This window comes from Microsporum canis, genomic scaffold (assembly GCF_000151145.1).
Source record: "Microsporum canis CBS 113480 supercont1.3 genomic scaffold, whole genome shotgun sequence".
NCBI classification, from domain to species: Eukaryota; Fungi; Ascomycota; class Eurotiomycetes; order Onygenales; family Arthrodermataceae; genus Microsporum; species Microsporum canis.
In genome coordinates, this window is record NW_003299167.1 from 1,461,163 (window position 1) to 1,485,419 (window position 24,257).

Genomic DNA, 24,257 nt, shown 5'->3' on the forward strand with positions numbered 1-24,257 from the left:
TGAATTATTAATTAGTATAGTAACTGACTGGCATATCTTTGGAACGGGGAACTAGGGGTACCCCCTATCCGCTGGATAGCAGACATGGGTCAATAAAATGCGTTCCCCTTCCTCGGTCCCAATATCTATTTCCTTTTGAATCTGTAACTCATACGGAAACATGGGATATTGATGATCAGTGCAGCGCTAGAATTGGTATATTCACGGTGGCCTTGAAGTTATAAAGAGTACAGGTGAGGAAATTTTCAAGCAGCTACAGGAGCTCCGCCTGCCTGTGGTTGTTGCATTCGAGATTGCAATTGGATGATCTGTTTAGATATGTCAGTCACAGCATTTAAACAACATAAATTCTCGGCATTCAATGCTGTTAGCATACCTCTCCCTTCTTCATTTCGCTCTTCTCCTGTATCTCAGCGATTTGCTTCTCGATTCGATTGCTGTCAATGACGGTGGTCAGCTTCTCGGTTAAGGGTAACTCCAGCTTCTCCAGGCAAAAATTGCTCGTACATTTCCTTTTCTATAAAGTCCAGACGACCATCGACCGCCATTACCGCTTCTGTCTTATCCTGCTTCAACAATACCGGTCCAACGAGTTTATATATGTTCGCATCTTCGTCTAGCGTTTTAAACTCCTAGCCAGCGTTCAACCATTAGCAACGGTCGGCCCCCAAGGTAATAAGTATACTGCCTCTCACCTTCTGCACGCTGGTATTTTCCTGCTGCTGGGCTTCTAGCTTCTCTCGTGCTGCGATAGCTTCTTCGAGCTCTGTATGTATCGAGGGGTAGATGTCAGTTGGTGGGTTATAACTGAGAGCCAGACCGGCCTTCCAGGGGATAATTCAAGAGTGTCCTGACCAGTCTGAAGTTTCTGATACTCTTCGCTGAGCGCCTGAATCTGCTTCTGGGCGTCTGCCATGATAAAACGGGTTTTTATCGAAGATTGCAATAAAGTGTTAAAAGTCTTTATGTCGTTCTTGATGTTTCTTATCTAATCGCGGCAACGAAAAAAAAAAGGGCTAAAAAGCCAAAGCTGGGGAAAATCATCCAAAGCTGCTGCAAACACAACGCAAGGCAACATCGATGTTGAGGATTTAGGCCGCCACATTTCAGCTAGAGACTATCTTTTCTTTCTTGCAGGACACGCGATATGCAGATTATCCCAGAGATATTATAAAATCAGTACCTCGCTCCCATAGCTTTCGCGAAATCACCCGCCATTTTGGATCCAGCTTCGAAGCACGTATCGCCCCCCTCATTCAAAACGGTTTTGACCGTTCTGCCAGCAGTCTGAGTAGCGCTGTAGTGTATTGTCTGTTCTCATTTTATTGTGTTATCCGTTTACGAATTGGATGACGATGAGCAACACCGATTTCCTCGGCCGGGCGATCGACACCGTGAAGAGCGCGATTGAATTTGACAATGCGGGCGAATATGAGAAAGCATACCAGACATACTACTCAGCTCTGGAGCTGTTCATGCTTGCTTTGAAATGGGAGAAGAATCCCAAGTCGAAGGAAATGATCCGGGCGAAGACTGGGGAATACATGGAAAGGGCAGAGAAGTTAAAGAATCACCTGGCGGGACTTGACAATCGGAAGAAACCGAGTGCGGTTGGGACGAATGGAAAGATTGCGCAAGGAAGTGGGAAAGGAGGGTGAGTTCCCAGGTTTTTTTTTGGCATTCCGTATCTTTTTCCGCGCAAAACCGGGTCTAATACGGGTTTCCAAAATTTCTAGCAAGGGTGACGATGATGATGAAGATGCCGAGTCTAAGAAGCTCCGTGGAGCTTTAGCAGGAGCTATATTAACGGACAAGCCAAACGTAAGGTGGGAAGATGTTGCCGGTTTACAAGGCGCAAAAGAGGCCCTCCAAGAAGCTGTCATACTACCCATCAAGTTCCCTTCGTTGTTCACAGGGAATCGTAAGCCGTGGAAGGGTATATTACTCTATGGGCCACCAGGGACGGGTAAATCCTATCTAGCCAAAGCCGTGGCTACAGAGGCAAACAGCACATTTTTCAGTGTGAGCAGTAGTGATTTGGTTTCAAAATGGATGGGAGAGAGTGAGAGGTTGGTTTAAGAGCCCTGATGTTTTCATATCTGAAACTAACCCGTCAATTATCAGGCTTGTTAAACAACTATTCAATATGGCTCGGGAAAATAAACCTGCTATCGTTTTTATTGACGAAATAGACGCCCTCTGTGGTACACGTGGGGAAGGAGAACCAGATGCATCGCGGCGTATCAAAACTGAATTGCTCGTGCAAATGGACGGTGTCGGGAAAGATTCAACTGGTGTTTTGATCCTAGGAGCAACGAATATCCCATGGCAGCTAGATTCGGCTATTCGACGACGTTTTCAGCGAAGGGTCTACATAAGTCTACCTGATATGGCTGCCCGAATGAAAATGTTTAAAATAAGTATAGGTAGCACACCTTGCGAGCTAACAGTGCCTGATTTCCGGACGCTTGCGGAGTTGACTGAGGGCTATTCAGGAAGTGATATCAATATTGCTGTTCAGGATGCACTCATGCAACCTGTGCGCAAAATTCAGTCAGCAACTCACTATAAAAAGGTGCGTGATCCCGTCTTGTACTGTCCATATATAACTCTGGTATTTTTTGACAGGTTACTGATATTATATATAAGGTAATGGTGGATGGAGTGCAAAAAGTCACCCCCTGCTCCCCGGGTGATCAGGGGGCCACTGAAATGACCTGGGTGGATGTAAATCCAGACGAGCTTCTTGAGCCTCCACTTGTTCTCAAAGACTTTGTCAAGGCTGTCAAAGGATCTCGACCGACGGTTAGCCCTGAAGACCTCGCCAAAAGCGCTGAGTGGACCGAAATGTTTGGGAGTGAAGGCGCTTAATTCTGGCTATAACCTAGCCTCTAGAAAACTTATGGAGTACAATATTTCCTTACCCCTGGGACACTATGTTGAGATACTTGAGTTATACCAAGTCGATTGCCGTTTTAGCGAATGGAGTAATGAACAGCTATCAGTTTTATCCACAAAATAACTTATAGCCAACTTTGATATACAAGTTGCCAAACCACAGAACCCATCATCCCATCTGGTCAGATCCTTACACCAAACGCCAAACTCCTGGTCCTTTCCTCCATAGGTCTGCAAAAAGGAACGCTATCAACTTGGTTAACAATAGAGTGTATTAAACCAATACAACTGGGAATAACAGTAAAAAGATTCATTAAGCGTCAAGAAGAAATCTTCTCAGATATGTCCTTCATTTCTGCCCCACTCTCCCAAGCTTCTTAACCTGGTCTTTCTTTGCTCTTTTGACTAGATCTCCTATTTGCGAGTTCTTCTTCCATTCAACCGTCACCCTTTTTGCCCGAGCAATGAATAATGCGACTGAAATGGCGGCTTTAAATTTTTGTACAGGGCTGAGCTGCTCTGCTGCTTCAGACACCACTATGCCCATATTAGCCATCATCTGTCGCTCTATCTGAGCACTATTTCAGAAAACTGTTAGCTTCGACAAAAATTACAGCCAGGCAAAATAAAAGACGCATACCATGTAGTTCTGATTCGTTCTTGTTCTCTGAACTGTGAGATCTCTTTGTACCAGGCAAGATCCCTTCGGAACTGCTCTGTTCGGATCAAGCGTGCTTGATTCCAAAGAAGTTCCATACGCAAGACCTCGATCTCCTTATCGTGCCGAGTTTTTTGTTTCTCTAGTTGCCTCGACAGGTCATGGATGGCTTTAGGATGGCGGTCTTGAAGTAACCGGATCCTTCGATCTGCAGCATTGAGGTTCTTGAGGGCGGTGGACCGCTCCCCTCGGATTCGATAAAGGTCAACCTCCAGCTCACGGATTCGGGCTTCGCGTTTTGCTAACTTAGCTGCAATAGATTCTGCCTCAAACGTAGACAGGTCGACAACCTCACTAAAGTTTTGGCTCTCATCTTTGGCAGCGTAACTTTGCTGTTCCAGTTCGCGGTATTTGGCCTTTAGTTCCTTCAGGGCCTTATGGGTGTCTAGATTTTGTGCACGGAGATTTCGTAATTCTTCTTGAAGCCGTGAGGACGGAGAGGTGTTTGGAGAACTATCACCGTATTTTGCAATCTGGAGATCATGGTTCTCCTTCTCCAAATCAGTGATTCGGGACTTGAGATGCCGAATGGATGATTTCAAGTCTGATTCTCGTTGAAGGATAATCCTCTCTCGCTCGCGCGTTTCAGCTAGACACTGACGGAGTATGGAAGAATCGGCATTGTCTGGAGGAGATATAGTCTCCGATGGAGCAGGGTTGTGAAGATGAGTTTCTAGCTCTTTAAGGCGAGCTTCAAGACGAGTTATCTTGCTTCTGGATGATAGAAGTTCACGATCTTTCTTATCATTAGCCATGAATAGCTTGTCTTGTAGTCGATTGATTTCTGCCGCTAGACGATCTTCCTCTGCGGCAGCGCGGGTAAGCTCATTATCGATATCATTCTGAAGAACGTCTTTAGCTTCCTGTAAAGAGCTCTTTTCGGCATTTAGGCGAATGACGTCTCGCTCTAGACGTAGCTTGGCCTTTTTCAGCTCAAGCTTTTCCTGATCTACTCGATACGTATCGTCAACATTGATATCGTATTGAGCAAGTTGGTCTTGGAGGCTGTCTCGCTCTGCTTCTACCTCAGCAAGGGTAATCCGGAGCTCGTTCAGCTCAGTGTTTGCAGTGGCTAGTTGTTCTCTAAGGGCCTGTTTTTCTTGTGCTATGCCCTGTAAATGATTGCCGGACTCCAAGGTGCCGGCCTTTCGCTGGGCCAAAGCGTATTGTTGCTCTTCCTCAAGGCTAGCCTGCAAGACCACAATTTCGTCTTCCAAGCCCTGCACCTTATCTTTGAGATTTTGTTCTTCTCGCCGGCTGACCCTAAGTTGTTCCTTCAGGGAGAGCATCTCAGATCTTTGAGTTTCAGACGCCTCCCTTCTAGATGAGATATCGTCGTTTAGCTCTTTTATCTGGCGCGTGAGTAGTTCTTCCTGTTGCAGGCGGCGTTGTTTCTCGCTATCAATTATATCCTGCAATCTTTTCTCTCGTCCAGACTTTGTCGTTTCCATCTGTTGAAGGCTGTCAATTGTTCGTTTATACGCCTCGGCCTGCTGCACTGCCCGATCCCGCTCAAGTTCTAGTGATCGCTTTATATTTTCCCATTTGTCTAAATCCGAATTAAATAATGAGTCTTTGTTGTCTAACTCACGGCGAAGCTGAGTTATCTGTGTGTTCAGTCGATCAAGCTCATCTTTATGACGCTGTCGCATTTCCTCAATCGTGTTCAGGGATTCTTGTCGTTCGGCAGCCGCCTCATCTTCCAGGTCTGCAATTGCCTTCTTTGCACGATCAAGGTCATTTTGTAGAGCTTGTGTTTCGTTTGTTAAAGCATCATGACGGTTTTGCAGTAGGCTCTTGGTATCTCCTTTCTGTCGCAGCTCATCTTCAAGAGCATTAAGGCGAGACAAAGCGGACTTTTGGTCACGGATGGCAACCGATTTCTCGTGGTGTGCCTGTTCAAGCTCATGTTGTAGGTCAGATTTGGTAGATGATAGTTCCTGCTTAAGGTCTTCGATTCGTTCTTGTAATCTATGTTCAGTGCGCATCTTGTCTTCAAGATCCCCTTGGCAACCGGCATGCTCTTTTTGAAGGAAAAGAAGTTCACGTTCTGTTGATGATTGATCCCGTGCAAGGTCCTTGATCTGCTCTTGTAGGCGGCGCTCAAATTGCACCTTATCCTCTAGCTTTTCTTGAAGACCGGCATATTGTTGTCGGACAGCGGTAAGCTCTCCCTCCAGTTTATTTGCCTTTTCCTCTAATTGACGGGTTAGCCCTGAAGCAGAGATAGACTTATTGGCCATTTCGTCCTGTAACTCTCTCAAGTCTTCAACGGCCTGCTCCTTTTCCTGGAGAGCTTGCTCACAGGCGGTCTCGGCTTCTTCTGTCTCAGCTCTTGCTCGCTCGAGACTATCTTGAAGATCTTCAATCTTCCCTCTAGCATCTTCAAGTTCCGTCTCCAAGTCAGCCATATTAACATTCTCATCCGCGTGTTTAGATTGCAAATTTTCAATTTCTTCCTCCTTTTCCTCGATGCGTCTGTCCTTTTCACGAATAGTATATTCCAACTCGTTTATTTCTTCCCTTAAGTTTGCAACCTCTTCCGCTTGTTTGGATTCTGCCGACTTTAATTGCTCCTGTAGCTCTGCTATGTCTGCTTCTTTGGATTCCATATCTTCACGCATCCATTTTATTGTTTCCTGGGTTGTGCTATCGGATTGTTTCGAGGCCAGTTTTGCACGAAGCTCTTGAAGTTGAAGCTGACAGGATTCCAAGTCACGTTCTGCGTGTAGCAGGCTCTTTTTGCATCTATGTAGGTCCCTTTGCACTGTCACCTTTGACACTTTCAGTTCTGTATTCTCCTTGAGGGCGGCCTGGTTCAGCTCAGGGCCCGCCTTCTTTAGCTGTTCTTCCAAATAGTGTATTTTTAACTTGAGGCCAAAATTCTCTTTATCGAACTTGTTAATGATCTGCCAAAATACCACTATATGTTAGTCATTTTAATTGTGTAACAAACATTGATTCTCATAAGAGGAAATATGCCCAATTCCGTACGTTTTCTTGCTCCCTCAGAGTCATATTTTGTCCGTCACGAATAACCCCTCCGGTGCCATCCCTCTGAGGAAGTGCGGGCAATGGGGTGCTTTGGCCACTACTTGGTGCGCCTTGAGGTACGGGGGTCGCATCGTAGGCGGAACTATTAATGGAGCCCCCTTCGTATATATTGCTTTCGTCTATTTTGGACAGAGCGGGCGTGGCCGGCACACCTCGAACGCGCTCCCCTCCAGTTCGCAAAAAATTGTTTTTCGTCACACTGTTCATAAGAGGAGTAAACTCCCCCTTGGGCAATGCAGAATTGGGTAGAGTGCGTTTATCATATCTTGCTGATTTAAGACCTTGGCTCGCTCGGGGGGTTCGAAGTGAAACTCTGCGCTGTCGATTTCGCGAGCCAGATGTTTCTTTTAATATATCATTATCCTTAGTTGGCGATACAAAGGAATTCTCAACCGAGTCCAATGCTGAGAGATTATGTCGCGTTGCGCTTCGCTGGCCATGGCTGATATATGTCGCGTTTCCGTCCACTTCAGTGCGTGGAGTGTCAATGTAGGGAAACGCCATGTCGACAGTTTTGTAACCTTGTATGACGCGCGTATACCGACAACCATCAACTACTCCAAGATGTGTCACTCGTCCTTGAATAAAAATAAACGAGCCAAATCAACGAGACACGGAGAAAATCAGACGTAATAAATGTCGAAGAAGGCCAAATCGTGAATTTTTGGCGTGTTTGGATGTGACGTTGTTTACATATAGCTTTTTTCGGTTTAGCGCGAGTTTATGCGGAATTTTATCGGCCCGAAGTTTGATGATGTCATCAAAAATGCTTAAAGAAAAAAAATATAGAAACATAAAAGGGAGGAAATACAACAAAGACCATAGCAGATAGTGGACTAGATATGGCCGGTCCGAGTGAAGAAGACATCGCATGGTTTAAATCTACCTTTCGGCCCATTCCGAAACCTCAACTTCCGGATGACTGTGTCGAATATTCGCTATACTGGATTCCGTTGAAGAATAGCCCACTTGACGACGTGGGTATATCAGACTTGATCCGAACCTCTTTGATTGAAGTACAAAAACACTCAGCAGGCTTGGTAAAAGAATACCTGAAGAGCTATATATGGCAGCGTGATAGTTTCAAGCTTGAGTTCACAAAGGAAGATGGTAATTCATTCTTATCCCACGCAGCCAAGAGTCTATATCGACTTGCTAATCGGCGATGTTTGATGCTTTGAATGTTTAGGTATCCATTTACTTCGCGGAAGAACTGAATATGGAGACTCAATCGAAGATGAATGGGTTATTGTATACATTTTGCGTGAGCTTTCACGGAGATTTGACAACTTGTGGGTAAAGGTGACAGATAGCGATGGGGAATTTTTACTTGTAGAGGCGGCCGCCGCATTGCCCGCTTGGCTAGAACCTGAAATTGCTGACAACCGGGTGAGATAGCTTCCCTTACTCTCTTGAAACCTAACTTTACATTTCACCAACACTAACTCGCGATTTAGGTCTGGATCAATAAGGGTGAACTGGTCATCATTAAACTTGGAGCCTCCACTACCACAACCAGGAAGAAGGAAACTGATGGGAAACTAACATTCCGAGATGCAAGGAACATAATTCTCACCGAGCCTAAAAGGCTGATGCGGTCTCCTACGATTGAGGAGGAAGCCTTTTACCGGCTTCGGAACTACCCAAGTCAGATTGAAAATAACTTGCACTCATCTTTGGTTACGATACCGCGGAGAGTAGCACATTTATTACGCACAAAACCAGGTTACATATCTCCAGCTGTTGAAGCATTTTACTTACGGGACCCCATTGCATTGCGGCCTCTTCAGAATGAAGGTTCAAATAAATTAATTTTTGAGCCTTCAGATTTCGTTACAGTCAGTGTCAAATTCACAAAAGTTGGGTTTGCACAGTTGAAGAGCCAGGATTTTCCAGCACCCGCAAAGTGGAAAAACCGAATCCCTAAAACCAACACGTCGAAGGATTCTGAGCGTGCAGCCGTTGGGATGAAATTGACCTGCGGTTTTGAAATGTTATTGTCAGATCCACTGAATCGTGATAAGTCCTCTGTACGAGAAATAAAGCTTATCCTTGAAGACGTTGACACAGGGGAGGAGGCACTTCCCACGGACAAAGAGATTGAGAGTTGGGATAGGCAAGATGACAATGAAGCGTGGCTTGATATTAGTTTTGAGGATCTCGAAGGTGAGCTGAAAGGTAGAGGCAGTGGCGGAAAGGATAAAAATAGAGAGGGCTTTGGTGATAAAGCTGCGCAGGAGAACCTGCAGAGGATAGTCTCAAAATTTGAGGAATTCCTAAACGATGATACAGCTGGCTATGACGGGGCGGGGCTTATTAACGAATTTGGATCAGATGACAGCGATGCCGATTTTGATGATGACGAAGGATTCAGTAGCGATGGTGAGGACAAAGATGCTTCTTTCGATGAGGAGGAATTTTCAAGGATGATGAAGGAGATGATGGGTATGCCATCCGCCTCGAACAAGGGATCCTCATACAGGCCCAAACGCATTCAAGACCTCGAAGAATCCAATGATGGAGAGGATGATGCAGACGAAATCGAAGATATCTCCAAGAAGATGGAAGCGGAGTTAAGACAGGCGGGGTTCTTTGACCAATTCAATGCCTCTCGCACCCAAAGCAGGAAAAAGGCTGTCAAGGAGAAGGCCCCAGTAAGGGACCAACATCCGGGTGAAAATGATGATGATGAAAGCGAAATGGAAGAGCTCGACGATACTGAGATCGACATCAACCTAGCAAGAAATCTTCTGGAGAGTTTTGGCAGCCAAGGCGGCGCGTCTGGACCCGGAAGCAACATGCTCGGCATGATGGGGATGAAAATGCCAAAGGACGATCGGAAGTGAATATACAATACAGCTATGAGTGACCGGAATAAACCACCATACATTGTGCTTCAGCGCATAGGACTGGAGAAATTACGCATCACCCACCGAATAACATGAGAAGCTGAGTTGGATATAAACCCCCTCCTAAAATGTACGTGATAGGATGGTTGCTAAGTCCTCGCAAATTTCACACTGTCGGAAAGGGTTGCCATATATTTTGGATTGGGTATAAATGCCAATACCAAGGGCAAAAACACCTTCGATACGTGCTTGGTTCCGAACCCCTTGTAGTTTGAATAGATGGCCATTTTGCCCTCATTTCTGTACTTGAACTGCCCAAAAATAAGTATTTCCAAGTGTCTCTGTGTCAGCAATCCCCCAAATACTCAAATACCAGGAGGAAAAACCGAATCGAGCGAGCTTGCTGACTGAAGAGCCAGAGAGGCTACAGACTAGAGGTTGGTTGGTGCAGATCAACACAGATTAACCTGGGACCTAAAGATACCATTGGCATGCCTAAAAATAAGCCGCATATAACTAAATAATATTATATAAGTGAAAGATTACCAGAATGTTACAGACTTCTAAATTCATATTATGCATGGAGTTTGAAGCATTATCTTAGGACAATATCTCAGACGTCCATGTAATGATCATACGCACTAACAAAACCACAGAGCGACTTTGGCCTGAGAACATGGGAAGGGTTAAATGGAGCCATAAAGCAGAAAGCAAACCTCACATCAAGTCAACCGCGATCGTTTTGAGTTAGGTAACATAGGCAACTATCCGCCTCTGTATGCTTATCCTCAGTGTTATTACGTATACGGTCAACTCTAGAGTTGTCTCTGTCGCAAATATTGTCTGCATCTATAAGATCAGCCAAAGATATAAGAACTTACGTTAATGGATTGAGTGAGTGATTAGTCAACGATAACTTTGTACTTGTAGGGTAGGGATATAAAAAGGACCTTATCTTCTAACTAATAGATAGATTGTAAAATCTCTATTACCTATTAAATCCCCACTCTATAAGTATTAAGTTATTGCTAACTAATCGCCCGCTCCATCCAAACAAGCCTTTACAATCAACCGTATCTGTTATCTTATCAGACTAAGATAAGCTTACTTAAGCTCTATCGCTCTTTTCCCCACTTTGATCAGATAAAGTTCTGAAGGAGTCCAAAAACAATCACATCTTCTATAAACATCCTTGCCATCCCGCAAAATCCCAGGGTTTCACATCGCGGGCGTTTGGAATGCTACTCATGGCGAGCCTCATGGGCCAAATCTGCACTCCGGGCGTGGGATTCTCCGCGTTCCAAAAGTCAGTGACGCCAAAAAATTGCTTCAGCATTCCACGCTTTAGCGGTTTCTGCGAATCAGTCAAAGGAATCTGCTCGTCATCGGCTAGGACTCTCAGGAGGTAAGGGCGCATGTACGCTGGCAATGCATCAGAAAGATCATTGTGAAGCTTCTCGATCGTCATATCCTCTCGCTTAACTGTGTCATTGACACGGATAAGCGCTCCAGATACAGCGCGTTCTTCGTGATCTGGAATTCTGAGGACATATGCCTCAGAGATATAAGGCAGATTTGAAATTGCCACTTCGACAGGAATTCTAGGTACTTTCGTGATAACTAACAAGAACACAAAAATTAAACCGGTGTAAGTTTCGACATTTCGAATGGAGGCTTACAATCATCGTTTGCACGGCCCTCATAGACATATTCATCACCAACAATATGTCCAATGTCACCTGTTTTCAAGTATCCGTTCTCGTCGAAGGCGGCCTTAGTTGCTTTCTCGTTCTCAATATACCTGTTCCACATTAGCATATATCTACCAGTATATTCTGGGTCAGGGTAAGGTGATAGTCACTTTATCAGCATCCATGGGCTCTTTACGAGGATCTCGCCGTGCGTCCCTTTTGAGAACTTAATTTCCACAGGCGGTTCCGTGGATAGTTGACCACATGAGAACTGAAAGTCTGGTTAGAAACTTCACATGCTGCCTGCTGTGTGGTAACATACTTTGACGTTTGATGGCTTTCGAACATTTGTGTAGGTCACCCCGCCGCCACATTCTGTCGAGCCGTATGCATTCTTTTGGGGCAATCCAGTTAAATCCGTCCAGAATTGCAGCAGCGACGGGGCGAGAAAAGTACCGCTACACCTGATGCGTTCCAGATTTTTAAACCCAGTAACATATGCTTCCCTCTCCTCTATAGGAAGGTGGTTTAATTTTTGAATATAGACATCCTTCATAGCTCTAAGCAGCACTGGGTTGAAAACCAGGTTTGTGATGTGATATTTCCGCAGTGCCTCCCAAACAATTTCTGCAGAGGCGCGTTCTTTAAGCGAGTAGAGCTTCTTTCCCTCGATAGGAGGTGCAATGAGGCTGGCAAACCCTCCGCGCCAATGGGGTGGCCGATAGCTGAGTGTTGCTTCACCAAACTGCGGAGGGCGGCTTTCCACAAGGCATATCCTCGGCAGAACGGCGGCCTTGGGGATCCCTGTAGTTCCTGAAGTGCATAGGACTGCTCCAGGACCACGAGGATCCAATATAAGGGAGTCATCAATAACGACATTAGCCACATCAATTGGCGGCTCATTACTGGATACCTGGAGGGGGAAAAAGCCAGGCAGCCCTTTGTTCTTAACGAACGCTGTTATTTTCCTGGCCAGCACCATGTTTGATCCACCAGCAAGTACAGCTGTGGCCTTTGAGGCTGAGAGGTAGTAGTCCGCCTCCTCAGGAAGAATACCCGATGCTGATATCACGCGGACGTTAGCCACTTGGTAGCCTTAGCACGTATTTATGCACCTACCAAGTGGGAAACAAGCTCCACCAAGTGCTCGAATAGCAAAGAAAGCGATCATAAACTCGTATCCCCCAAACGTTAAGGCGGCAATATACGGGCAATCTTCCCGTAAGAGCCCTTCTGGGGTCAGAGCGGATGGAGGAAGACTGGCCAGGAGAGCGTTACGAGTTGCAATGACATCAGCCAAAAGCTCACCGTACGTCTTGTCGAATCCGTATGCATCGTGGATAATTTTCTCGGTTGTCAACTGGGCAGCTTGGAGCAATTTCACCAGGATAGGGTCCTTTGGGAACGTTGCTGGAATCCTGACCGTCATCGTTAATATATGACCAGAAAGCAACAGTGATATAAAATTGTAATAGAATATAATTCACCCTATCCCGAGGGAGGAGGTTCATATAATCAACTACCGTCGTACGAGCCATCAAGCAAACGTATGCTCTGTTCATGGTAGGTAACTAGTTAATTGACTAGTTACGCCACAATTGGCCAAGTTAAAATCCCAATAATTCGCCCAACAATTAGGCGGAGCCAAGTCATAACTACTACGTATAGTTACTTCATGGTATGGTAGACATCACTTGGCTCCTCCATCCATCTGGTGGCTTTTTCCACCTCATATATATGGAGTTCTCTGTACAACTTGATCTTTAACCTTTCAATTTAAGTTAACCTTTCAACTCAAAATGAAGCCTGGATGGATACCTATCCAATATTTGAGACTCAACAAAAAAAAAAAAAGGAAAGAAAGGAAATATAGATCCCTCTCAGAGCTCTTAACAGCATGCCCTTAAATTCTATTCTATACCCAGTCGAGCAGTTTAGCTATCTTACATAGTATATTCGCTGTTTACTCCCTTAGGTTGATTATACCTAGCTAGCCACATCGTTGGAAAGATACTGAAATGGAGGGAGCAACTAATCCAGGAGAATTACCCAACGAGCCTATCTTCGTGCAGTTACTAAAGGTCTCCCGTCAAGTTGACCATGTTATTGTTCATGATGCCAACAGGGGAATAACTGCGGACTTCACGCAATTGCTCGCAGATATATTGCAAACGCGTTGCTCTCTACGTGCCTCTCTTCCAGACTCTGTGCTGGGCAGCAACCGTCTTCTCAAAGATACAAATCCATATGTGTTGCTTCTACCAGATGGGCACTATGACTTCATTATTGGGGCATATTCGATTCTCTCCATTGGGGGTGCATTTGTCCCGTTGGGTAAGTCCCATTTACCGACACCCAGCCCATCATTAGGGGTTATCAACACTGACCACTACGTAGTAACGACCATACTTTCAGAAGAGGCTATGCACATCCTACGTAAATGTCGGTCGTGTAGTATCCTTGCGAGCCAAGCTCACCTACCCCTGGCAAGGGAATTACAACGGATCGCCGCCTCCGAGGGACTTGAGGTTACGATTATTCAGATTCAGTCCCAGACTTCTGCTACTGATATGTTACTCTCGTCCCTTACAATTGGTACAGGGTTGGTGATACCAACAAATTCTCCAGGTATGGTGCTATTTACGTCAGGTACCAGCGGACCCCCTAAAGGTGTAGTGCTGAAGCGAGATATCTTCTTCGAGCTCTATACCTTATGTGAGCCTAACGACATCGTTCTCAGCCACAAGAACTATATTTGGATTGGATCCGCTCTGGCCCTTATCCTACACCCATTAGCAGGTTCGCGGTTAGAGGTTATCTTTTCTGATCCTCAAGCAATATGGGAACGGCTTCGCAAGGGTGGTGTCACTAGATTAGCAGCTAACCCGTACTTATGGAACAATATGATGCAATATTACCAACAACAGCTACAGGGCCTCCCCCCTACCGAGCTGGAAGAGTATGTTCGAGGTGCTCGCAGCCTGCGTGTTGCTCAAGTCGGGGGCGCGATGCCTCACAGTTCATTATTGAAATTCTGGCGGGACATGGGCCGGCCGTTGGGGGTGAGCTATGGCACTACAGAACTGGGTGGGTTAGGGATCAAGCATCATGCTGGAAACGCGGATGCTCCCGAGGTTCGTGATTGTTATGATCATATTAAGAGAGTGTCTAGTTACTGATTTAGATCCCAGCGTTGTATTGGAAAGCCAAGTCCGAAGATGACTGTTCGGCTGTCAGATGGGGACCATGGGGAAATACAGATTAAAAGTCCTACTTTATTTCTAGGGTATGCGGTTTGTTATGTTATGAAGACTGGGTAGACTGCATTGCTAATCGACCCCTAGGTATCTCGACAATGAGGCTGCGACGCGGGCTGTCTTTACAGACGATGGCTTTTACCGCACAGGAGACTTAGCCCATCTTGAAGGGGGTAACTACGTTTTGGATGGACGGGCTACACAAGACTGTAAGATACCTCCCCGTCTCTTTATAGCTTTACTTTACCTGCCCTCTGCTTGATGGTTAACGGGGCTACCTGGGCAGTTGTAAGATGCAGCGCTAATTGGGTTCCCATCCTCGAGGTTGAACTTAACCTTCATGCGCTGCCCTTCATTCTGGAGGGCTGCATTGTGGCAGTCCCATATCCCAACATACACTCCATGGTAGCAGCGATAGTTCGTTTTGCACCGCCCAACACCTGCGGCGATGGTACAATCGAACAATCGTTGCGGTTCCTCCGGACCAGCCTCGCTACTAAGTTACCTGCCTTTATGTTGCCGACTGTATTACGGATCTTGCAGGAGGGAGAGGAACTGCCTCGCACTGTATCAAACAAAGTAATCAAGGCCAAGGTAATCGAACAATACTTCCCCCTCGCAGATAGCTGGAAATTTCCAGCTGAGGTCGAGCTGTGGCGGCATGACGTGAGCGACAATGGTCGTCCCCGGAAGCCCTGGGATTGGGGTGGTGTTGCTCCCCCGAAGCCTCATGTTCCGATAGCTTGAGCAATGGTGACATTAGCTTGTTGCCATATGATAAAGGGGGTGTTGGGGTGGGGAGAATCCGTTTGTTCCATTTTCCTAGAAGCTATACGGAGTATATACCATATAACTATTTGCATTGACTCATCGAGATACAGGTCGATCATCCCAACCCATTGCTTAGGATACACACAATTGTTGGGCGTATCTTCCACATTTGACCAAAATTACCTCATCCATAACTAGAGGAAAGCTCTAGGCAGGTATGGCAACAGTAGCTCGTTTCTCAATACCTCATTTAGCTGACGTAAATGACTCTCTTTCCTAGAGATACCGCAGATTTGGCTTTCAACCCCCAGCTTGTCTGTTATGTTTTCCATAGGGGTATGTATAGAGCACGGTTATTTCCACCGATAACGTCCGCATTTTCTTCTGCCATAAAAGCGCGGTCGTACATACGGCTATGTCTTATTTTGACCTCCTTGGATGGCGATTGAGAAGAAGTATCCTTCCTGCATGATCGGCAGGCTATGGTAAGTAATTGAAAGCGTGCACTAGTTGAATTTATTTCTGCCAGTAATTCTCGATTCACATACTTTACCAAAATCGTATGAGTGCGATGTAGGCAGAGGATGAACTGGTTGTAGTCATAGGCGTCAGTCGGACCAAGGGATAAACTCTATTCTCAAAAACCTATAACGTCGCAATTGTATAGGATACCCCTTCAAATATTATATAGGGAGTGATCTGAGTAAGCTGGTGGGTTGAAGTTCATAGCTGGTATATCAGTAAATCACAGGAAACCACTGTAGAGTTAAACTCTACCTGGTCTAAACTTAGAGGTATAGCCTGGAGTTGCTCTTGTAATAGCATCTGCAGGCTTGATCAAGTATCCGAAGGGAACTGCAGAGCATCCGCCTAGGGTTGGATGGATATGTCACTGTCCTCGTACTTTGTCAAGTTTGGGCTCGCCAAAATCCTAGAAGAGGTCGCAAGTCGTGTGTTTTCTTTTGCCGCTTCGGTCACTTGCACCTAGTAGCGATAGAGGAAGATTGAACGGTTCAACGAGTTGACAGTGAATTGCAGTACCTCATCTAGCGCCTGCCGGTAGCGTCCCTGGGAGTCCATAAGTGGGATTCTCGTGAGTTTATCAGGGGAGTTTTGTGGGCGAGTCATAGTACCTCCAAATTTAAGTGACCGACTTCCGCAAACATGAAATGAGGCTCTGATATATGCATTACAGACCACGTCATGTTCGCTACCTTCGAACAGCCCTTCTCAATGCAACTAGAGAGTAACCAAACGTAGTTATGCGCCAAATATGCAAGTTGTATGTGATGATTTTCGGCTATCCTTCCTTTATGAAACGTGGTTTGCTACACCAGCTATCCAAGTTACGTACCCGTTATATATATGGGTCTTTGTACAATACTCACAATACCGATCCAGGCTAGTGCGCCCAAAGCGGAAGATCGGGGACTTGCCGTGGGTATCTTGGTATCATTTCGACTCTTCGGTGCTCTGATAGGGCTGGCAATAGGTGCAACCACCTTCAGCAGTGTGTTTGCAAACTCCATTGCTTCTATCAGCAAGCTGGAGGGCCTGCCTGGCTTCCTGTTCCATTGTATGGGCATACACCGCGGCGCGGCTAAAAAGATCTTCAAGCATAAATACAACGCGTCCTATATAAAGAGAGAGAACAAGAAGGTTGGATGGCTGGGAACGAAGACATGCATCTCGACATATGGGGTCTCCTGTGTTATTGGAATTATGGTTATAGCACGCGAACAGCCTCTCCTTTAGTAAGCGTAAATCGCGCTCCGATATAAGAACAAAGTCTATGAGAGGCTACGAATCGGCAGCGAGCGAGACCTCCAGCTGAGTAATGTGGGAAAGTAGAGATGGATAGCACTGCCCCTTACAGTCGTAGTTCCGCGTAGTGTCTGTGGTTGGCCCGATGATATTGGGAGATTCAATATGTATACTTCCATTACTGTGTAATCCAGAGCTTTTGGAGGAGAGTGTCAAGCTGGGGCAATCACTGGTATCACGAGAGATAGTAGTAGATATTGTGTATGGATATAAACCTTGGAAACTCCCGATATGGCCAGCTATTAGATCCCGATTCCTGATCTTGCTTCCAAACTGCGATTGACTCTGATTCAGCAGTACCTCGTAAATGGCTTCGGTAGAGCAGTTATCAACTAAGGAAATAGTTGTTTGGGCTTGCTATGTGTGGTATAGTTGATGTCGATATGGCCTCCGTCGCTGCCACTGGGAGATTATGCTTTCCACGCCTCGAGCATCAACGCGATTCTGATCAGTACGCTGCTTCTTAGGCCTCCCCATGCGCTTTAGAGGACTGTAAACACAGGCAACTCCACGGCTGATGCATCGATGGCATTCAGGTTTGCCCTGGTTACATTTGATTTTGACCCTGGCAGCGATCGCATGATGTACGCAGCTTGCCTGACGGGGTAGGCCTTATAAGAATGTAAGACATACACCCAGTGAAATGGTTTTATGATGTGTGTGTCCAGATCTTTCAACATAAGCTCTTTTCTACCTGTTGCTTCTTGTAGCTTTTCTCCTTTACATAGTGCGATTGTGATCCTGGGAAGTCTATTAGTAATAACGGATCATATATTATCCGTCGCTCCGACTTCAACCTCCTCTTTTTCGTTCTAAAGAAACAGAAACGGGTGTCTTTTATATACACATGAAAGGCCCATTCGCTGTCCGTGATGGAGTAAACCTCTGATTACGGGTATAACATTTCAAATGGATTGCTCGAAGTGCTGACGGCCTAACTCTTCCGTTTCAAATATAATAGAATATAGTAAAGGTAGCGAGGCCGCACGTGACCATTTCTCCGAATGCCCAGGGGTGGATGACATAATCCAACATCTGCTCGCATGACGTCTTTTTCCTCCAAAGACATTTTCGAACCTCCCAACTTCAACTTCTCTTGTCTTTCGACTCGCCGTGATCCCGCCGTATAATTGCATAGGCTGCAGCGCGAGCGGTTCCGTCCCGGAGGGCCAACACGCCCAAAAGCTCTTTTACGGGTTTCACATCGAATCTAGAGTGAGTGCAGAGCAAGTTGAAACCCAAGAAAGCGGCCCCCTCTTCCCGCTCATGCTCAGCCCGCAATAAGCTGGCGGCCTGGCTTCTCCCTTTCAACCCCCTTTATTAGGCCTGTTGATCCAGCATATATTTTTACAAAGGTCAGGTTTATTCAGCTTTTAAAGGTGACCTTTTTGGGAGCCATTTGAAGCATTGTTCGGAATGGCCACCCCCGCACAATGCTACTTCTGCTTCGAAACACTAGCTTCTTCTTTTGAAAGGGGTAAGCCTCCAAAGCTCTCAGTAGTTGAAGAATTATGGGAGGAGTTTGAAGCTTCCAAGTCTCTTGCTTTACAGACGGCAGAAGATGGGGAGATGGAAAGAGGCTCGGTTGAGCCTCATGTAAACACGGATGATCAGGACCAGCAAGATGATATGGAAGATGCCTCCTCTGAAGATAGAAGACAAGCAATCTCCAGCACACTGCAACCGCCTAGTATTCGTCGTCTTCAGAGTGCGGCCTCCTCCGGGTCATCCAGTGCCACAGCTTCCACGCCATCGGCACTATCTGCCAGTTCTTCTCGTTCTGCACTGACGAGCAATACTTCTATATCTTCCAGCCCTAGTCCTAAGACTTCCTCTTTCTTCTCTCCACCTGAGAGCTATAGTAAGAGGCTCCGCAGTTCACCTCCATATGCTTCATACCCGCTCTTTGTGACGTGGAATACGGTTTCCAGAAGCGGCCACAAGTCTCTCCGGGGTTGTATCGGCACTTTTGAAGCCCAGGAGTTAAGTTCTGGCTTGAGATCATATGCGTTGACATCGTATGGCCCCACGTTCAAGGAAGCCAGTCTTGGAAAGCTATCTAAATATATACGCTAACAGTCACAACAGGGCATTCGGAGATACTAGGTTCTCCCCTATACCATTACAACTTCTTCCCTCTCTTTCCTGCTCCCTTACCCTCCTCTCGACATTCGAGACTTGTGCTCATGCGCTCGACTGGGAGCTAGGAACGCATGGAATACGTATATCGTTCATCCATCGAGGGAGAAGATATGGAGCCACATATCTCCCGGACGTGGCAGTTGATCAGGGATGGACAAAGGAAGAAACAGTTGAGAGCCTTATGAGGAAAGCTGGCTGGGAAGGGGGCTCCAGTGCTGGTGTAGTTACTCGCCGGTTCCTCCGGTCAGGAAGTTCTAGCAGTGGGAATCCAGACAAGCCTTGGGAGGATATGTCCGAGTTCAAGACCGTCAGATACCAGGGACTTAAATCAAGTGCATCCTATTTCGAGTGGCAGGAGTGGAGAAAGTGGGTAGAATCTTCTCCAGACCGTTTAGCCATCTTGGAAGCTTCCCGTTAGATGTCTTCGACTTTTTTTCATTTCTATGGTTACGACGAGGGGGCGTTTTCAAAGGGCTTTGTTTGGGGACTCTATACTTGATATGCTGCAGCAGGCAGATTTATTCATGCCTTACCCTAACTTTTTATTTCAATTACAATAATCCAATACTCCAGCTCGGAACATTTATTCGGGGTTTAGACAACTATTTAACATGATACTGCATTCCATCCGACCAAGCAATGAAATTACTTGATATCACTTTCGACGTATGTTTTGCACTCCTTACTTCCGGGGGCCCCTGGTCAATTTATGTAACCAAGGTGATTGTTGTGCTGAGGGTTAGAGTAAGGTCTTGATCGTGGTCAGGCAACAAAACATCTTGGAAGCCATCAACATGGAGTAGAATGTCTCCTGTGTTTCCATTTTTATAACGACAAACATAACCCTCGGATTAAATTATCCAAGACCCCATCGTTACATTCATCCAATATATATAACCGCAACGTGAAATTATGCCAACCAATCAATCAGAAAAATAACCGACGGACAACTCCATGTTCTCTCTCTCTCTCTCCCTCTTCCCCCCCTCCCTGTCCCGAGGGTGTCGTGTGAGAAGGTTCTCTCGAAGCTAGATACTTATAATCTCACCTTTTTACCCATATCGGCATCTCCTCCGTATTATTCTTAATATCCCATACATGAATCTATTTATATAACCAACTAGTTAGCTAGTTCCTTAATCAAACTGTTCGAGCATTTGTGTGATATTCCTCGTCCAGAGCAATATACACTGAGACTCATGAGCAGCGACCTGGACAAACTGGGAAGATCGAGCTGTATCCATTCTTCTCGCAGAGATTAATAGGGGCGGAACTCGGTGCTGGGCTATGTACTATGTATATCGCTGGTACGAATATACGAACGATCATCATTGGCCTCCACAGCTACCAGCCAACTACATACTGAGCTAAAATAAACTACATTCAGCCTCCACATGCTGGTCTATGGGGCATGAGTACCTCCTTACTCGTATACAGAGTACAACGTCTTGGTAACATCGTTGTTTAAGGCTCAGAATAATGCTGTTATAGCGATAGATACGTCTCGTACGGAGATTCTCCGGAACGGCATCGACAACTAGAAACAGCACCACCCCGAGAGGCAGCTGGACTGAACAAGGGAACAGCCGCAAATTCTAAAATTAGAAAACTCCGTGATTGCTGGTTGATCAAGTCAATCATTGTCAATTGCACTTAGCTACTGTGCCCCTTGTCCGGAGAAGGCAAACGACAAACAAAGGCACGGGAATATACGAAGTAATATCTCCATCAGAGACCAAAGGTCGAATCCTTCATTATGATACCTACTGGATATGATGCAATGCGTTCCCCTCTCCTTGGACAAGTTGATGTGATATCCCACCTGCAGGGCACCGAGCGTGGCAATATTAAGGCGATTAGACGCATTGTCAGCAACTGTTCTCGTGTCTGCGACGCGGCCTATACATGTCCAAGCCAGCAGCAGTACGACCACTAAACAAACAAAGGCAGGGATCAGTATAATTATCACAGAAGCTTCCGCTATCCCTTCGCCGAATATGTGGAACTCAGTTCTCCGTTGAGCAGCAGATACCAATGAGTGAGCTTTCCGATACTTTCAGTGACATGAGAGACGGAATGGTGCCCGTATAACCTGAGCTGCGGTCAAAAATGAAGAGAAGGCAGGGAAAAGGGGGCTTCGAGACTAACATATATAAAGGAGCATGTTCATCCCCTTCATCTGCTTCTTTTCAACAAACCGGCACACATCTGATAATATCTCGATCCAAATCAACCTTTCAAACCCCTTTTAAACAACAAAAATGAAGGTAATTTATACCTCCAGCAGCGTTTAACTCGAGTACACTGACATAGGCCTTCTAGCTCACCACCGTCTTCGCCCTCGTTGCCTTTGTACCTGCCTGCCTCGCAGCTGCTACAGGTGCTGAAAACCCTGTAAGCACTATATGATCTTGAATCTTTATGGATTGTACTAACATGGAATGCACTGATAGCTTGAGAAGCGAGCTTGCCGCCCAAGCAACTGTCTGTGCAATGGAATTCAAGGACAATTCTGCGGTAACGAGCGGATAAACCGTGCCTGCACCAACGGCCACGTTTTCGAGTGCGCTCGTGGCACCGGCAAGGCTTGCGACTATGGTGTCAGAAACTCTTGCCGCCAGTGCGGAAAGCTCAAGTGCTAGATTTCTACGGAGAGCGTTTTTAGATAGCTTCTCTTAAAAGCTATCTGGACTTTCTAACTTCCTCCTACAATGTTTTATTTTAAAATACCAATATTTAAATTATCCAATACATATATCTGCGATGTAAAAGTACGGTAGTTAATTAAAGCAGTAACTAATAAACAGTTCTATATTCACTCTCTACAGTATCGAGGGTTACCCCCTTGAACCAGTTCCTTATCCCCTTTCCAATCTTTATATGTTGAACATGGATTCATTTATTTTGCTAGATGGCAGATGTTCGACATGGGAGTCAAAGTATATATATCATGAAATAGGAGACAGCAAAACTCATAAATACATAAAAACTTCTCTGTTAGCCCACTAATCCATAATAACTAAATAAGTGTTCTACTCCGGGCTATCGTTGGCCCCAAATTAGAAGACTTTGTATATAGGAGTAAATGAATGAATCAAACGTAATCGGGAAGGGATTCCATACCCTGGATATTTCACCGCCGTCCAGCAGCAGACTGGTTCCACAGCCCTGTAACCACGTTTTTAACCCTCTTCTCTTGTTCTCTAATTTGCTCCTCAGTTTGCCCTCTAGCATTTCCCCTACTATCTATTTCCATATGGCCATCGTGACCTCCATTTTCGGGGGTAACTTGGTCACCATTGACCTTTTCTGGCCTTGGATCAATGCTCATTGCACCATCCATCATCAAACCGCCACCTTCTCTCAATTTGTTGATGGCACGAACAGTATCAATGGCCTTGTGCAATGTTCGACGGGCATTGAAGTTCTTCTTGACCACGGGCAGAAGATCCTCACCAGTGCCAGCCTTTGCAGTAGCTTCGGGGTTCATAGGATCTGCTGGGGGGTTGATCCAGGGGTGCTGGAGAGCCTCATGGGAAGTTATACGGGCAAGGGGGTCAGTGGTAAGGCACCTATTAATGAACTCACACGCGGTGGGAGATACATTGCGCCAGTAGTCCTCAGGAGTAAACGAGTAGTCCGCTACAAGGATGGCCTGCATTTCCTCAACATTGGAGTCACGGTCAAAAGGCATATAACCACACAGCAAGAAGTATGTTATTACTCCAATAGCCCAGATATCACTAAAGTCATGTATTAGCATCAACTTTTTAATAAATATGCGGCATAAGGTGGGCAATTCCGCTCTTACACAGGCTTTCCGTGTCCACTCTTTTTGAAAATTTCCGGGGCCATGTAACCGGGGGTACCGCATGTTGTTGTCAAAACGTGGAACTGCTCCTCATCCATTATCCTCGAGAGACCGAAATCAGCAATTAGAAGATCAGCATTATCTTCAGGGGTGCGAAAGAGAAGGTTTTCAGGTTTCAAGTCTCTGTGGACGATGCCATGATCGTGGAGGTATGCTACTGCGGATAATGTAGCTCGAATAAGATCAGCCGCGTCAGACTCGTAGTAACTTCCTTTTCGGCAAATTCGATCAAATAATTCCCCTCCCAGGGCAAGATCGGTGACGAGATACACTATATGAGCCTCGTTAATTGAAAAGACCAATATCACTCCAGTTCTACTTTCGATTTTTTTTTTTTTTTCTTTTTTTTTTTTTCTTGGGTGGGGGGATGGGGGAGGCTCTCACAGTTGTTCATAGTCTCAAAATAGTCCACTAAGGTAAGGATATTCTGATGTCCCATAGAGACTCTTTTCAGTACGGCAATCTCATTTCGAACCTTTGATAAACACAGCCAGTTAGTTTCCGTTATCACAGAAATGGTTATGCAACACACACAAGATAGAATGCGTACCATATGTTCTCTCCCAGCCATCAAACGTTTATTGATAACCTTTGCAGCATAATACCGTCCTGTATCGATATGCACACACTCCTTCACGACGGAGTACGATCCAGCTCCCAGTGTTTTGCCTGTTTTATACCTGCATGGCTGGACTTCGGTCTTTGGCCTACTCGTCTCTGGCTGAACTTGGGTTGCCATTGAGCTAGGATATTGATCAAATTTTGTTAAAGCACGCGTAAGAACAGGTAGAAACAGTGGACGGATCCTCGGGCGTAGCGGTTATATATCTCGTAGGATTTGGTCTTTACTCTCCTAATCGAGTAGTATAAAAGGGGGAGGGAATGCGATCTCAAGTGGGGTAAATAACGAGCAACCTGTGGATGATTCCCATGAGTAAAGCCAACAGTTATCAAGGTTAAATCAAGGGAGCCCCATGGAAACACTTACTGTACGATACAAAGTCGCGCGAGAGTCCTAAGGTGAAGTCCAGCCTCTCGAGTGTAGAACAAAACTTGCGGGTGTTTTTGACTACATGTTGGAAGACACTTCGAGGTGGAGTTAAGCTTCCGCGTCCGTTTTGGACGAAGCGGCTTGGACGCCTCCAAAAAAGGGAAAAAGGAGACGTCTTGTTAGAAAATGTA

At 45.8% G+C, this 24,257-nt stretch overlaps 10 protein-coding genes across 10 annotated transcripts; 6 read left to right on the forward strand and 4 right to left on the reverse strand.

Annotated features, from left to right (window-relative positions):
• Positions 1–245: 245 nt before the first annotated feature.
• Positions 246–916, reverse strand: MCYG_03396 (conserved hypothetical protein; the record flags this gene model as incomplete). Its single annotated transcript, XM_002847844.1, has 5 exons — positions 246–308; positions 377–437; positions 508–632; positions 696–766; positions 856–916. 5 exons carry the CDS (start codon positions 914–916, stop codon positions 246–248), a joined length of 381 nt encoding a protein of 126 aa, XP_002847890.1.
• Positions 917–1,355: 439 nt separating this feature from the next.
• MCYG_03397 (vacuolar protein sorting-associated protein 4) lies at positions 1,356–2,871 on the forward strand (the record flags this gene model as incomplete). Its single annotated transcript, XM_002847845.1, has 4 exons — positions 1,356–1,654; positions 1,737–2,069; positions 2,125–2,575; positions 2,650–2,871. 4 exons carry the CDS (start codon positions 1,356–1,358, stop codon positions 2,869–2,871), a joined length of 1,305 nt encoding a protein of 434 aa, XP_002847891.1.
• Positions 2,872–3,247: 376 nt separating this feature from the next.
• On the reverse strand, positions 3,248–7,174 carry MCYG_03398 (calmodulin-binding coil-coil protein; the record flags this gene model as incomplete). The annotated part of the gene is made up of 4 exons (XM_002847846.1): positions 3,248–3,476; positions 3,539–5,165; positions 5,208–6,525; positions 6,611–7,174. 4 exons carry the CDS (start codon positions 7,172–7,174, stop codon positions 3,248–3,250), a joined length of 3,738 nt encoding a protein of 1,245 aa, XP_002847892.1.
• Positions 7,175–7,512: 338 nt separating this feature from the next.
• Positions 7,513–9,516, forward strand: MCYG_03399 (ecdysoneless; the record flags this gene model as incomplete). Its single annotated transcript, XM_002847847.1, has 3 exons — positions 7,513–7,780; positions 7,860–8,059; positions 8,128–9,516. The coding sequence occupies 3 exons, from the start codon at positions 7,513–7,515 to the stop codon at positions 9,514–9,516; spliced, it is 1,857 nt and encodes a 618-aa protein (XP_002847893.1).
• A 1,183-nt stretch (positions 9,517–10,699) lies between these two features.
• Positions 10,700–12,639, reverse strand: MCYG_03400 (conserved hypothetical protein; the record flags this gene model as incomplete). The annotated part of the gene is made up of 5 exons (XM_002847848.1): positions 10,700–11,139; positions 11,199–11,320; positions 11,381–11,481; positions 11,533–12,272; positions 12,330–12,639. The coding sequence occupies 5 exons, from the start codon at positions 12,637–12,639 to the stop codon at positions 10,700–10,702; spliced, it is 1,713 nt and encodes a 570-aa protein (XP_002847894.1).
• A 589-nt stretch (positions 12,640–13,228) lies between these two features.
• On the forward strand, positions 13,229–15,214 carry MCYG_03401 (acyl-CoA synthetases/AMP-acid ligases II; the record flags this gene model as incomplete). The annotated part of the gene is made up of 5 exons (XM_002847849.1): positions 13,229–13,544; positions 13,626–14,344; positions 14,402–14,496; positions 14,555–14,676; positions 14,877–15,214. 5 exons carry the CDS (start codon positions 13,229–13,231, stop codon positions 15,212–15,214), a joined length of 1,590 nt encoding a protein of 529 aa, XP_002847895.1.
• Positions 15,215–16,603: 1,389 nt separating this feature from the next.
• Positions 16,604–16,993, forward strand: MCYG_03402 (uncharacterized protein; the record flags this gene model as incomplete). The annotated part of the gene is made up of 1 exon (XM_002847850.1): positions 16,604–16,993. One exon carries the CDS (start codon positions 16,604–16,606, stop codon positions 16,991–16,993), a length of 390 nt encoding a protein of 129 aa, XP_002847896.1.
• A 1,485-nt stretch (positions 16,994–18,478) lies between these two features.
• Positions 18,479–19,622, forward strand: MCYG_03403 (AMME syndrome candidate gene 1 protein; the record flags this gene model as incomplete). Its single annotated transcript, XM_002847851.1, has 2 exons — positions 18,479–19,080; positions 19,151–19,622. The coding sequence occupies 2 exons, from the start codon at positions 18,479–18,481 to the stop codon at positions 19,620–19,622; spliced, it is 1,074 nt and encodes a 357-aa protein (XP_002847897.1).
• Positions 19,623–21,238: 1,616 nt separating this feature from the next.
• MCYG_03404 (conserved hypothetical protein) lies at positions 21,239–21,869 on the forward strand (the record flags this gene model as incomplete). The annotated part of the gene is made up of 3 exons (XM_002847852.1): positions 21,239–21,289; positions 21,527–21,598; positions 21,658–21,869. The coding sequence occupies 3 exons, from the start codon at positions 21,239–21,241 to the stop codon at positions 21,844–21,846; spliced, it is 312 nt and encodes a 103-aa protein (XP_002847898.1).
• Positions 21,870–22,337: 468 nt separating this feature from the next.
• On the reverse strand, positions 22,338–23,814 carry MCYG_03405 (calcium/calmodulin-dependent protein kinase type I; the record flags this gene model as incomplete). Its single annotated transcript, XM_002847853.1, has 4 exons — positions 22,338–22,947; positions 23,016–23,346; positions 23,460–23,550; positions 23,626–23,814. The coding sequence occupies 4 exons, from the start codon at positions 23,812–23,814 to the stop codon at positions 22,338–22,340; spliced, it is 1,221 nt and encodes a 406-aa protein (XP_002847899.1).
• Positions 23,815–24,257: the final 443 nt, after the last annotated feature.